This window comes from Pogona vitticeps, chromosome 6 (genome assembly GCF_051106095.1).
Source record: "Pogona vitticeps strain Pit_001003342236 chromosome 6, PviZW2.1, whole genome shotgun sequence".
In the NCBI taxonomy this organism is placed as follows: domain Eukaryota; kingdom Metazoa; phylum Chordata; class Lepidosauria; order Squamata; family Agamidae; genus Pogona; species Pogona vitticeps.
The window spans coordinates 43,878,524-43,892,108 of NC_135788.1; the positions used below are offsets into that span (position 1 = coordinate 43,878,524).

Genomic DNA, 13,585 nt, shown 5'->3' on the forward strand with positions numbered 1-13,585 from the left:
TGACTGGCTTGGGGTAAGGTGCTTTCCTCTGATTGGACTATTTTCCCCTGAATTATAATTGGTTGTCTCTGTGCAGTGACAATGGGAATAGTGACTTTATTATCTTTTGGATTTTGTTGGCATTTTAAGCTGTGGACCAATACATTCAGTAGGATCTGTTGAACTCCTTTGGACATGTTTCACGTCATATTTATACATGTATATGTAGTCGACTAATATATGTTTAAAAAAAACTTCAGGAAGAAAGACAAATGTTGCTCATAAATGACAGCTAATTGTGCAAATATACCCATGCTTGTTTCTCATAATGCAAATGCATTTTATGAATACAGATTTTTAGACACTGAACTCAGTGTGCCAATATTTTATTTACATTTCCTGTCTCAGAGGTGAAGAACTGATGACTGTCTTTATATTTGTATGTAAGTTTAAAAAGAGCTTGACAAACAAAAATACTTCTGACTTATCCAACTTATCCAATGTATATAAGACCTTTACCAGGATTTAGCTTAGAACATTTTTTCTGAAGGTTTAATAATTATATAAAACAGGTGATTTTATACCGCACAGAACAAAAAAAATACATGTCCACATTATAAGAAAGAGGGGGAAACCTAATTCTGCATCCAGTTTGCTGAAGTATAGTTATTTGGATTTCCCCTCATTTTTTAAATAATTGTTTTGTCTAATTCTTATGTTACATTCCAGAGTCTAAAAGGAACAACAGAGAGTGTTGCAGGATCAGTTTTGTACAAACTTATCAACAATTCTTTTCTTTTCTTTTTGTCCCAAAGACCTCTTGCTCACAGGATATGAGATGGCACCATGTGATTCATTCAGCAAAATATCTTTCTACCTCGAGAGAAAAAGGGAACATCCAGTGAGGAGACTCACGCTGCTGTCTTGTGAGTAGAAGCACTAAAGAACTATAGTCATCAGTAATAAGAAACCAAAACGCCACCCTTATCAATATATTCCTACACTCTATAAAAGCAACTAAAATGGCTCCCCAGCTTTACTGTCTGCAACTGTGTGATTAAGTCAGTTGGGGTATTTTGACTTAGTATTAGTATAATGGTGGTTACTAGTTGGTTGGTTGGTTGGTTGGTTGGTTGGTTGGTTGGTTGGTTGGTTGGTTGGTTGGTTGGTTGGTTGGTTGGTTGGTTGGTTAGTTAGTTAGTTAGTTAGTTAGTTAGTTAGTTAGTTAGTTAGTTAGATAGTTAGTTATACGCCACCTTTCTCCCCATAAAGGACTCAGGGTGGCTTACAGTGGGTAAAATAAGACATTTAAAAACACTATATAAACATCATATTTAAAAACAATTAAATGCACAGTCAAGCATAAAAAATTGAAAAACATTTAAAACCGCAAGTTAAAAACCAGCATTCCTGAGTTAAATTAGTGATTAAAGGCCTGCCTGAAGAGGAAGATCTTTGCTTGGCAAGGAAAGGGGGAGGGGGCAACCTGGCGTTTTGAGGGGCAGTGTATTCCAAAGCCTGGGAGCAGCCACGGAGAAGGCCTTCTCTCATATCCACAATGTGAACTTGGGAAGGTGGTAGACCTGAGAGAAGGACTTCCTAAGAACATCTTAAAAGCCTAGAAGGCTCATGATACAATTCTTCAAATAGCCTGGACCCAAGCTGTTTACAATTTTATATGTAATAACTAGCATTTTCAATTGGGCCCGGAAACAGTCAGTGAAGCTGTTGTAATGAGGGAGTTACATACTCCCTGTAACCAGCACAAGTCAGCAATTTGGCTTCAACATTTTGAACCAGCTGAAATCTCTGTATAGTCTTCAAAGGCCAGCTCCACAAAGAGCATGTTGCAGTTGTCCAAGTGGGATGTAACTAAGGCATGTGTCACTGTGGCCAAACCAGACATCTTAAATAATGGGTGCAACTGGCACACAAGTTTTAATTGTGCAAATGCTCTCCTAGCCAACAGTGAAACGTGTGAATCCAAATTCAGGGTTCAATCCAGATTGTGGATCCGACTTTTCAGGGGGAGTGTAACCCCATCCAGTACAGGTTGAAACCCTATTAGGTTGGCAAAAAAGCTATAATGAATTTCCCGTAACCAGTCAGGGAGTTTAATCACTGATCTGAACTGAGATGTACCATGTCTGTGATGCTCCTCTATCATGCTCCTCTATCATGTGTTTAAAATAATACTTATTTTGATACAGTATATGGAGCAGAACAAAAGTTCATTTAATTCAGATGGTTATTTAGACCACATTGATTAGCTCTTGGGTCAGTTGTTTTCTTATATTGTAGCTGATATGTGAAAATCAAAAGTAAAAAACGTATTAGGTACAACTTCATTTCTGGAGGTAGTACTAATGTATAAGAATGTACTAATTGGTAGCTCAGTAACATCACAACACTCTCAGCATGCATGGTGTTGTGTCCATTTTAGATGTATGGCTGCCCTTTAAGGTGGATCCCTGTTTCTCCCATTTTATAGATCAGAAACTAAGACTGAACTGTTGTGAGATGCCAGGAGTATCTATGGCTGGGTTAGGATACCCAGGTAGAGGCTTTATAACATAGTTTAAAACATGTGCAAATTCTTCCCAAATCCAGAAACTAAAAGTGAAGATGAGTGAAATTTCATTCTTTTTCTGTGCAGTGTCACATTATGAGAATTTAATTGGCATTAACCTTTTTTTATGTTCAGATTCATTTATGTATAAATATAACTTGGAAGATGTGCAAGCTCTTCACTTCTAAATGAAAGAAAATATTAAGATAAATAAACTTTAGACCACATGGCTTGTAGTTCATAATTTAATTTTTTTAAAAGAAACTATGTTGTGGAATTTTGTACATTAGTATTCATAGTCTGCTCCTCTGTTTGAAGTTTACTGAGGAAAAACTATTGGAATACTAGATTTTCTTTGGTGGTATAACATAGAGAGCTTTCTATTTTATTTTATTTGTACAATAGTACATTCCATCCTTTATGTTTTATTTTGTTGCTATAGATCAGTGATAGCGAACCTATGGCATCCGTGCCACAGCTGGCACGCGGAGACCTCTCTCTCTCTCTCTCTCTCTCTCTCTCTCTCTCTCTCTCGGCATGCGGGCGGAGCACTACCCCCCACAGCCATCCACCCCCCACAGCCAAACCTCAAACTGCATGATTGTAAGCCACCTATCCCTGCAACCTTCCTTGGTTGCAGCACTTGTAGATCAGTTCTTTTAGAGATTGAATATAAGGCTGCTTTATTGTTTACTGCTATAGAACAACCCGGGGTAGTCAATCTGGCTTGTGAATTACTGCTTCCGCCACAGGTGACTGCAAGCAGGAGGGAAAGCTCCAATTAAGGTGGGAAGGAAGGTGTGAGAGAGGGATGGGTGGATTCATCAGCTTGTTTAAATGTAATGAGAGGAAACAGGGACATACTGAACTGATGCAAATTATTGCTGAAAATTTAGAGAGAGATGGAAGGAGGTTGTGTGTGAGAGAAACTGACTCTTTCATAAAACCATCAAAAATCTTTCCAAAGTGTTTGGGTGTGTGTATGTGTGTGAGAGAAAAAGTGAGACACAGAGAGACTTGACTCATAAAACCAGAATTAAAAAGGCATCAATAGCTAATCCCAATTGGTGGATTGCATTGCATTCAAAAGTACCCAGTAAAGGATTTTGGTAAGATTGTATTATGGTACATACTTGATTTTTTTCTGGCCAGCCTTACAAATTGCTTTCTGTTTGACAGAGTGGGAGGTGGAAGTAATTTTAAGACATTTTCCACATAGTTCTATTTTTAATCCAAAATATGGCCCTACAATGTCTTTTTCTGGTAAGTAGGGAAATTTAAAAAAGAAGCCTAAACATATTTGTCTTAAAACAGCCTTTGATGAAAAGATTTTTCTGCCCTCTGCACCATTTGAAATATTTAAAAATCTAATATTTTATTATGTGATTATTTGCCATTATATTTTATGACATTTTATATGTTGAATTTATATTATATTATATTATATTTGTAGTTACGTTTTTTGTTTGATTATGTTGTGAACCACCCAAAATAGCCTGGCTAGATGGGTAGCATACGAAGGAAGGAAGGAAGGAAGGAAGGAAGGAAGGAAGGAAGGAAGGAAGGAAGGAAGGAAGGAACATTTAATTTGGCAGCAATAGGTCAAGGTTTGAAAAATTATAGTACTCTAGAAATATATCAGAAATATATTATTAGAGCTTCATTGTATGTTATGGCATGGAGCTCTGCAATCCTGTGATGTAACACTTCTGAAGTGCAATGCTATCCCTGTTTATATAAGCGTAAGTCCCTTGTAGTCAATGGTGCTTATAGGAAGACAGGCTTTATAAATGATTATTCATTAATCTTTCTGGATTTTTAAAGGACAAAGTAACAGTATGAGTACTTAATCCATTCATTGCTTAAGTATAACATTCACAATTCCTCCACCTATCTTTAATTGAATTCAGTTATGCCATTTGTCAGGTTCCTTAGGTGATCTTCATTAAGATACTGGTTAGATCCCGATCATCTGAGGCTTCAGCAAAGTCCCCAGACTCTGTTTTTGATTCCCAGGGTCCCCAAACTGGGAACAGTAAGAAGCGCTGCCATGATAGATGTGACCAGTCATGGGATACTCTGCAAAACAAACTGTTGAAGTGAAAACAAAAGTAGCTTTTCTAAGTAAAGCATACAACAGAGATGGGGGTTGAGCTTTAAAAGACAATACTCTTTAGGGAGGCCTTTCAATCCAACCCTGTCTGAGCACCTCCCATCTGGTCCTCTTTATTGTGAAAATTTGTTGGTGTCTTTGGCTTTTATAGCTTTGATTTGTCATTGCTGTTTCTGTTACATTTTAGTGTCCATAGTTTGTTTGTCCTGGCTTATAATTGTCTGTAAACTGCCCAGAATAGTGCTTTGGGACTAATGGGGTGGTATATAAATTAAATATAAATAAATATAAATAAAACCATGAAAAAAGGAACCTTGCAAAGTTCCTCTCCACTGCATTTAATTTAGCTCTGCAATTTTTGCTGAGAACAGCAAGTACAGTATTTCAAGATTCTATTTAGACTCTAAATTGAACTGGGCAGAACTGGAATATTTAGCAGAGTCTCACTAACAGCAAACACCTAGTAAAAGACAACCAACAAACCTAGAACTAGATTTCTGAAGTGTGTAGCAATCACATTTCTGATTTTCTCATCCCCAAAGCAGGCAGAAGTATCATAGTTTATTCCCCAAATCTGAATCCCAGTCTCTCTGTTCCTGGTCCTGCTTTGACTGCAACACCAAACAAAAGGTCTTACTGTACAAACAAATGAGTGTGGCTTTCTTTATTGAGTCAGTCCACCTCATGTGCAGCCTTCCTATTTTGCTACTGCATTGCACTTTTTCCTGCATTGCTGCCTTTTCCAGTGAGCTTGTCTTCTCAAGATGTCACTGTAGTACACTACCCTTTCCTTGGTTATTTTAGCTTTTAGTGAGAGTTCACACTTAATTTGCTTTACTTATCTTTCTGATAAGTCATGATATCTGAAAATCTCATTTCCAACACTACATTTCAAATAAGTGAAATGTATTTATACATTTTATGTAGTGTATAAAATGTAGGTATACACTTATAAAAATTTGCACTGCTATATATAGCTGCTTTTCTAAGGGTAGCTTACTTTGGAGGAAACAAGTTCAGGATTTTCAGTGTACTTAATAATCTTTATAAATAGGGTGAATTTAATTCAGTGTAGCATTTTGCACTTGACTTTTTTCTGGAAGAGCTGTCAGTTGGAGGAATCAATAAAGAACCAGACAGACAAAATGTGTAAATGACATGAGTTGTTCTTTTAAACTAAAACCTCAGTATTCAGGTTTAATTGCAGTGTTGGCACTTTGAAATAAATTATTTGGCTTTGTGTTGCCGTTTGAGCACTCGGGCTCAAAAAGGTTCACCATCATTGCTATAGATACTTAAAACAAAATTGATAATGTTATGAGATATTATTTCCAGAGCTTCTGCCATAAACACATAGCAAAATGTTGTGCTACTTTTTTCCATCCAAGTAGACAAAAATGTTTTAAAGCAAATTAAAATTGGAAAGGAATTAGATGCTAAGAGTTGTGTTTGTGCTGTAAAAGCCCACAATATTTTGTTTTCCTTTGTTTTCCTTGATATTAAGTATATTATTTCCCTTCTAAAATAGTTTAATTTGGATTTGAAGTGATACAGATTATTTTGTTGCATGGTCATTAACCACAAAAATGCTTGCCTAATTTGTTACTTCTGCTTGAATCCTACTGTAGATCTTGTTAATGTGTCTTCTACTATAAAAGGAAGAAAGTAATTAAGTTTTATTACTATTGTTCTAGAAAACCTGTATTAAGAAAAGAAAGTCTCCCTTAAGAATTGTGATATTAGACTACGATGACGTCTGTTCTCGTGAAGATAGAAATGTGAAGCTGGAATTGGTAGTAATGTGATCCCACTTGTATATAAATAAAGTTACAGCTCTTTCTGTTGAAATTTCCATTTTATGCATCTAAAAACAAGCCCAACTGAACTACGTTTGGGTGAACTATTTCTGAATGTTCACATATAAGTTTGCACTGTAAACTGCATCTGTATCTTTTTGGAATTTGGCTCTTCTGATCTGGAAAGTGGTTGATTTATTTATTTGTCTGTTTTACTTTCCAGTGATGTTCTTTTAAAAAAGAAAATTGACCATGAAGAAATCTATGTATTAACACATCTCCAGTAACATCAACGAAGTGAATGAAGTTGTGGTTTTGTGCCTGACATCCTTTGCCACCACTGTTGGGTAAATGAGAAGTGGTTGTGTGATTATGCTGACATCCCAGCATGCATTTGGTAGACCTGTGGTTAACTCGCTCCCTCTCCATGTGTCTGCTCTTACAAAGCTTTGTCCTCATGATACTGTGTTTTCATTCTGCCAGTATGTGCCCCAAAGGATGCCTTTGTTCCCATTCTGGAGGCTTAAATGTCAGTTGCAGCAATGCAAACCTCAAGGAAATACCCCGAGATCTTCCTCCTGAAACTGTCTTGCTTTACTTAGACTCCAATCAGATTACATCCATCCCCAATGAGATTTTCAAGGACTTGCACCAATTAAAAGTCCTCAACTTATCCAAAAACATTATTGAGTTCATTGATGAACACTCCTTCAAAGGGGTGGCAGAAACTTTACAGATGCTGGACTTGTCTGACAATCGGATTAAAAGTGTGCACAAAAATGCTTTTAACAATCTAAAGGCCAGGGCTCGGATTGCAAACAATCCTTGGCACTGTGACTGCACCCTGCAGCAGGTCTTGAGAAGCATGGCATCCAACCATGAAACACCCAACAGTATCATCTGTAAGACTGCAGAGTTTGATGAACATGCTGGGAGGCCGTTCCTCAATGCTGCTGATCCTGACCTCTGTAACATACCTAAAAGGACTACCGACTATGCCATGCTGGTCACCATGTTTGGCTGGTTCACCATGGTGATCTCCTATGTAGTTTACTATGTGCGGCAAAATCAAGAGGATGCACGCCGGCACCTTGAGTACTTGAAATCCCTGCCAAGCAGGCAAAAGAAACCAGAGGAAGCAGATGATATCAGCACTGTCGTATAGTGCCCTGAATACAGTTACAGACTTAACAGAAATTAGATGTGGCTATCACAGATGCCAGATGTTTACTTCTAACATTCGTTGTAGACATGAGATTTTTTCCAATTAAACTGAATTCTACCACTGTCAAACTTTCTAACAAAGATTTCTGTTTCAGGGTGATAACACCTTTATTGTTTCTCTGGTGGTATTCTAAAATCAAGTAAACTAATATGTAAACATTAGTTTAGACCCATTCCAATCTTTAATAATGAAATTTATTTTTTTAATTTAAGACTGAATAAAAGCTTAACTTTGAACCATGTAAATATCAAGTTTTGTTGATCCCCAAAGTTGTCTGGTGATTTAACTGTGTGTGTGTGTCTGTGGACAAGAGAGTGTGTATTGGGTGGGCTACAGTCAGGGACTCCAGGTGTTACAAACTGGTGAGTATTCAACTGCACTTTCTCTGTTGTCACTTACTTTGCCTTCCTACATATGGACAATGATCAGTCTGAAGGAGGAGACAGTCTGCTTCCTGTGCCTGTGAGAATTCTAAAGATACGGGTCTTTATTCACATGGAATGGATACCTAGTGTGCTGTAATGGATATAATTATGGACCTGGGCTCAAATTCCTGATCAGCCATGGAAAATCACAAGGTGTGTGGAACTGGTAAAACCACTCACTAATATTTACCTTGAAAGCTCCATTAGGGTCACTTTAGGTCAGTTTTAACTTGATGGCACATAACATAACAAATTCATATATAAGATATCTATTGAGAGCAAAGAATCTTTTATTCAAATGTGTTGCCCTCCACATCAAGGACAATAAAATGGTGGATGTGGGGGGCAAGACTAGAATGATTCCCTTATCTGAGACTATCTGATATCTAACATGCAATAGTATTCACTCAGATGGCAAACTCTTTGACACCTAAGTATGTGTGAAGAGAAAATCTAAAAAAAATGGAAGCAAAAAAAATGAACCATTATGATTTACGCTACTCAAAATTCTTAGTATGTTTCAGGTATATTAGTCTGAGCTTTCTGAATCCTATGGAACTCAACCTGCTGAAGATCTGGTGAAAATGGATTTGTTCAGTTCCTAAATAAGCCCGTAAACCCCTGAAAAGATGCTGTGTAGTGTTAACGCTCTTGTTCTGAAATATGCTACAAGTATGAAAATATCACCCATTGTATTGGAAGAACAATACCAATTGTTATCATTATTTCCAGACAATTCACACATAGAGTACATTTTGTTTATGCAGTCTTGCCTCAGTTAATTCTAATTATTTCATTTCCAGAACCTGTAGCATTATGAAGAGAGTTTCAGAAACAAATATCTTTTTAAAAGGCATCCTTCGAATTAAGTTGTTAAAGCTTTAAAGAATACAATGGTATTGTGCCTCAGGATTGAATTAGTGTTCCCAGGAATTTTGTTACAGCATGGCAATTCAAAATAGAATTTCTTGTGTTTTCTGCGACATTTTCCAACTGCTACTTGATTGCTTTTAGCTGTTTTTTTCCCAGATAGGGAAAGCAAAAGAGTTCCTGGGCCAAGCACAAGGTGAAAAAAGTTCCACACAGTGCTTTGGCTGAAGACGCAGATGCCATAGGCTTGACTTTACCCCCAGACACCAGGAAGTGGCCAAACTCACTGATATTATGCAAACAGTGGAAGCATCTGAGTCTCAGTCCCAAATATTTCTGTACTACACTGCTCAGGAGGTCTACTGCTCTGTATCAAGTAGGTGATGGTAGCTCAACTTGCAGGCTGAAGCAACAAACAACGGCTGTTGCTTCAGCAACAAAGATGTAATATTCAGACGTTCAGTTAAGATTTGCTTTCCATGTTACTCTTATCCAATGCCATGGAAAAGTGATGGTGCCGAGAGCCTCAATAGGAAGAGAAGGAGGATAGAGGAACTACTTTTCTCTCTTTCTTTGTTATCTAGTTTAGTCCTATCCTGAACACCTTTTAGGGCTGATGTCATAAATGGGGGTAGAGGGTCTGACCTGGAAAAGTCACCTCTCAAAAGAGTAAGGCTGCAATGCTGTTGCCGAAATGAAGAATAAAAGGGGAACTGAAGAAGCATCCTCGTATTCTGGGAAAATCCACCCTCACATACCTGGTTGCAATGTTGGTCATGCAGTGGACTTGTGGAGGTGAGGAGGACACATATACACAATTTCCCTTGTCTTCTGCATTTAGGCAACAGGATACTAGCCTAGCACAAATGCCTTTTCCACCTCAGGTACATAGAGCTCATCTCTTCCAGTTGGATACTCTGCAAATTTAGGTGCATGGTGTGGAATTTTAAAAAAGTACAGTGTCAGTTTTTGCCTGTTATCACATTTGAAACCTAACATTATACTGTATTCCACATCATGTGTAAGTTAGACATCTCTCTCTTTGCCGCCTTGGAATTTAATTAAACTACACCAAATATAAGTGGAAACGAGATTTTTTTAGTAGGCAAAGAAAACTGAAAGATGCTTTTCAGCCAGAAAATAGCTCTATATAATAATTTATATATATATATATTTATTATTTATATATATATAACATTATTTATCTATAACATTATATATATATATATATATATATATATATATATATATATATATATATATATATATATATATATATATATATATATATATATATATATATATATATATATATATATATATATATATATATATATATATATATAAAGATTATATATTCTTCACATTTTCATTTACATTACAATGGATCAGAAGTTCTTGAACTTGGAAGTGCTAATCTACCAAAGATCTCAATGCACTGATATTTGAATTCTTGCTACAGTGTTTCATAAATGCAAAGGATTTTGATGCTTAGATATCACTTTATCTATACTTTGAGTTTTGCTTTCAGATTATTCTTGGGTAATGGAAATTCTCTTGGACATGTCTGAAACAGCAGCAGCAACAACAAGAACCACAACCAACCTATGACAAAACCCATATACTGCTCAGGTCTGCAGGTGGTGGATAGCAGAACAGTCTACAGATATGCAGGCTACCACTGATGATTGAAATAATTGTTGAGTTGCCCAGAACTGAGTTGACGGTGCTAGCAGGTTCTTCTTCGAGGCCTCTGAATGCACACAAATGGGTTGTTCTGTGAGAACATTTCGGAAGTTTCTAAAGCTTAAAAAATTTGACAATGAGACATCCCTCCGTGGAGCACATGCTCTGCCCTCCAAATGTCCCCTCAGTTCCTTTTTACCACCGTGTTGGTAGGATGTATAGGAACGACTAGAGCAAAAGAGCGAGTATTCTCTAATAGAATTATCTGGTTTTTTTTAATATTTATTGTTTAACTACTAGTAATAGGGTAGGGAATACAAAAGGTAAAAGGAAGTGGGGGGAAAGGGAAAAAAATTAGAGGATAGGAGAACACAGAATATACAATCATCCAAACTGTTCATATTTCAATAACAAATCAATTTTCTGCTTTTTAAAAAAACTTTGATTACCCTCCAGTTATCAACCTACAGTTATATTTTAGTTTAAACCTAAGTTACTCCAACACTGTGAGGAAACCGACACCATTTGTATTATACAGTGGTGCCTCGCACAACGAGTGCCTCACACAACGATAAATTCACACAACGATGGCTTTTTCTGAAAAATTTGCCGCCTCACACAACGATGTTTCCTATGGGGAATTTTCGCACAACAATGTCTCTTTTCACTCATTTAAAAGTGCCTTAAACTGTTTGAAACCTGTTTTAAATGCTTGGCATCGATAGTCCAGCTTGTGAAACGTAAGCAGACTTAATTTGGTGTTGTTCTGAGGCGTCGTTAATTTTTGGTGAATTTTTTTATTCTCCATTGAAAGCCATTGGACCGTCCAATGGCTTTCAATGGAGAATAAAAAAATTCACCAAAAATTAACGAAAACTCAGAACCACACCAAATTAAGTTTGCGTAGGTTTCAGGAGGTGGGCTAACGATTGCAAGCATTTAAAACAGGTTTCAAACTGTTTAAGACAATTTTACAGGAGCGAAAAGGGACTTCGCAAACCCATTCAAATGCATTGAGTCGGCTTCAATGCATTTCAATTGGGGAACCGCGTTCCCCTCAATGATGTTTCCTATGCCGATTTTCACTTAAGGACGGCAATCTGTTCCAATTGGAACGGATTAACCGGTTTTCAATGCATTCCTATGGGAAATGGTGTTTCACAGAACGATGTTTTCACAGAACATTTTTTTTGAACCAATTAACATCGTTGTGCGAGGCACCACTGTACATCCCATCGTTCAATTTCCTTTTGATTTGGACAGTCATTCAGCACGCCTGAAAGAGTATCCCTTTCTGTCACTTCCCGTATTTTCTCAGTACGATCCTCTTGTTTCCATAGCTCTGCTTTCTTCCAATTTTCGGAAAAGAAGGATGGATCCAAGACAGTAATCCAATTTTTAACATAACATTTTTTGACTGTAGTGGCTAAATAGCTCACTGGGTAACTGTTTAACCCATCTATGTTACCTGGTATCTTACTCAATAAAGGCAGTTCTGGAGTTAGTACAATTTCATTTAACTGTTGTTTAACATCTGATAACTTATCTTTCATCAGATCCTCTATCTGGCTCATTTACTTGCTGAAATCCTGTTATTATCTTTTGCATGGTAGCCTGCCATTCCTCATCTGATTTTTGTGCCCCTATTCCCAAATTTTGAGATTGGGCAAAGTTCCCAACATTTGATATTTTAATTCTTCAGAGGCCATTTCAATCTTTCCAATGAGTAGGGTCTGTATAAGTAGTACTATATCCTTGACCAAAGTGGCCAACACTCAAATATCTTTCCGAAATTTCCACTATTTTATCAACAAACCCAACCTACAATCATATACCTCCCCTAGGTTCTTCCATCCTTACACAGATGTTATAGTATATAAATCAACTTTTAGCTCAACAATTTAAATTACACCTGTGGCAATATTATGAGAGTCCCACACAGTCCATCCAAAAAAAAATCCAGACTAAACAGCAGTCTCTCCAGTAGATATCCTTATAATCTGCCTGATGTTCTTTCCATTAATCCAAAGATTCAATTAAAAAAAAAAACTCCAGTCCTGGTTTTCCTAGCTTCTCAGTCTAGTCGGTTGTGTCGTCTCACTGATGATTCACAGTCCAATTTCTTTCTTCCAAAAGCTTATTCCTCCTCCAAAAACCCAGCAAGATTCTGTTCTCAGAGTCCCACACAGTCTAGGGAGAAAGGTCCAGGCTAAACAGCATTCACAAAATTTCAGTCTCTTAAAGCCTGTTCAGTGGTATTTCACTCTGGGATTTTTTCCAGAAATAAAAGATTTTTCCGTCTCACTCTCTCTCTCTTTCGGCCTTGAACCAGCCTGCTGTTTAAGAATCAGTTTCGTTTTTGGAGAAGCAGGCTGGTAAGCAAAACTCGCTGCTCCTAATCTTCTTTTGGCCAAGTATTTTCACTCTAATTTCTTTTTCAGCTTAATGGGGTTGTTCATAAATCAAAGTCTTCAGCTTACTTTGTTGTTATATATTTTCAATGCTGTATTGCTTGTTCTCCTCTCCTCGGGGGGTGGGGGTGGAGTTGCTCACAGCTCCACCCAGAGCACAGAGTGCGGTCCTCTGAAGATGCCGGCCACAGAGAAGATGCCAGCCTTCAGAACACGCCCAAAAAGGCTGAAAAACCCACAACAACCATTGCTCACAGCTCTCTGCCAAAATGGCTCCCGCATCCGATCTGTGCTCAGGTGAATTTTCAGAGGGAAGAAATACCATGTTGCTGCCCAATCTTCTTCATTCTGGTGCTCACCAACTGCTTCAGAGAGACTTCTACTGTTCTCCCCATCGATCCCCCATTTCTAGAGGGACCCCAGACAGGGTAGTTACAGCTTTTCCCGGGAGCTGCTGGCAGCACCATGACAAAGCTCCGCCTCCAGAATTATCCAGTTTTTATTATTGATT

The 13,585-nt window shown here is 37.5% G+C and overlaps 1 protein-coding gene across 2 annotated transcripts in view; it reads left to right on the forward strand.

Moving 5' to 3' along the window:
• The window catches only part of LRRC3B (leucine rich repeat containing 3B), a 71,830-nt gene extending 63,903 nt beyond the window's left edge, over positions 1-7,927 (forward strand). For both annotated transcript variants that reach the window (XM_020807780.3, XM_020807773.3), the window contains exons 2-3: positions 795-905; positions 6,681-7,927. In XM_020807780.3, coding sequence (XP_020663439.1) covers positions 6,846-7,622 — 777 coding nt within the window. In that variant the 5' untranslated portion in view covers positions 795-905; positions 6,681-6,845 and the 3' untranslated portion in view covers positions 7,623-7,927. The remainder of the gene's footprint in view (positions 1-794; positions 906-6,680) is intronic.
• Positions 7,928-13,585: the final 5,658 nt, after the last annotated feature.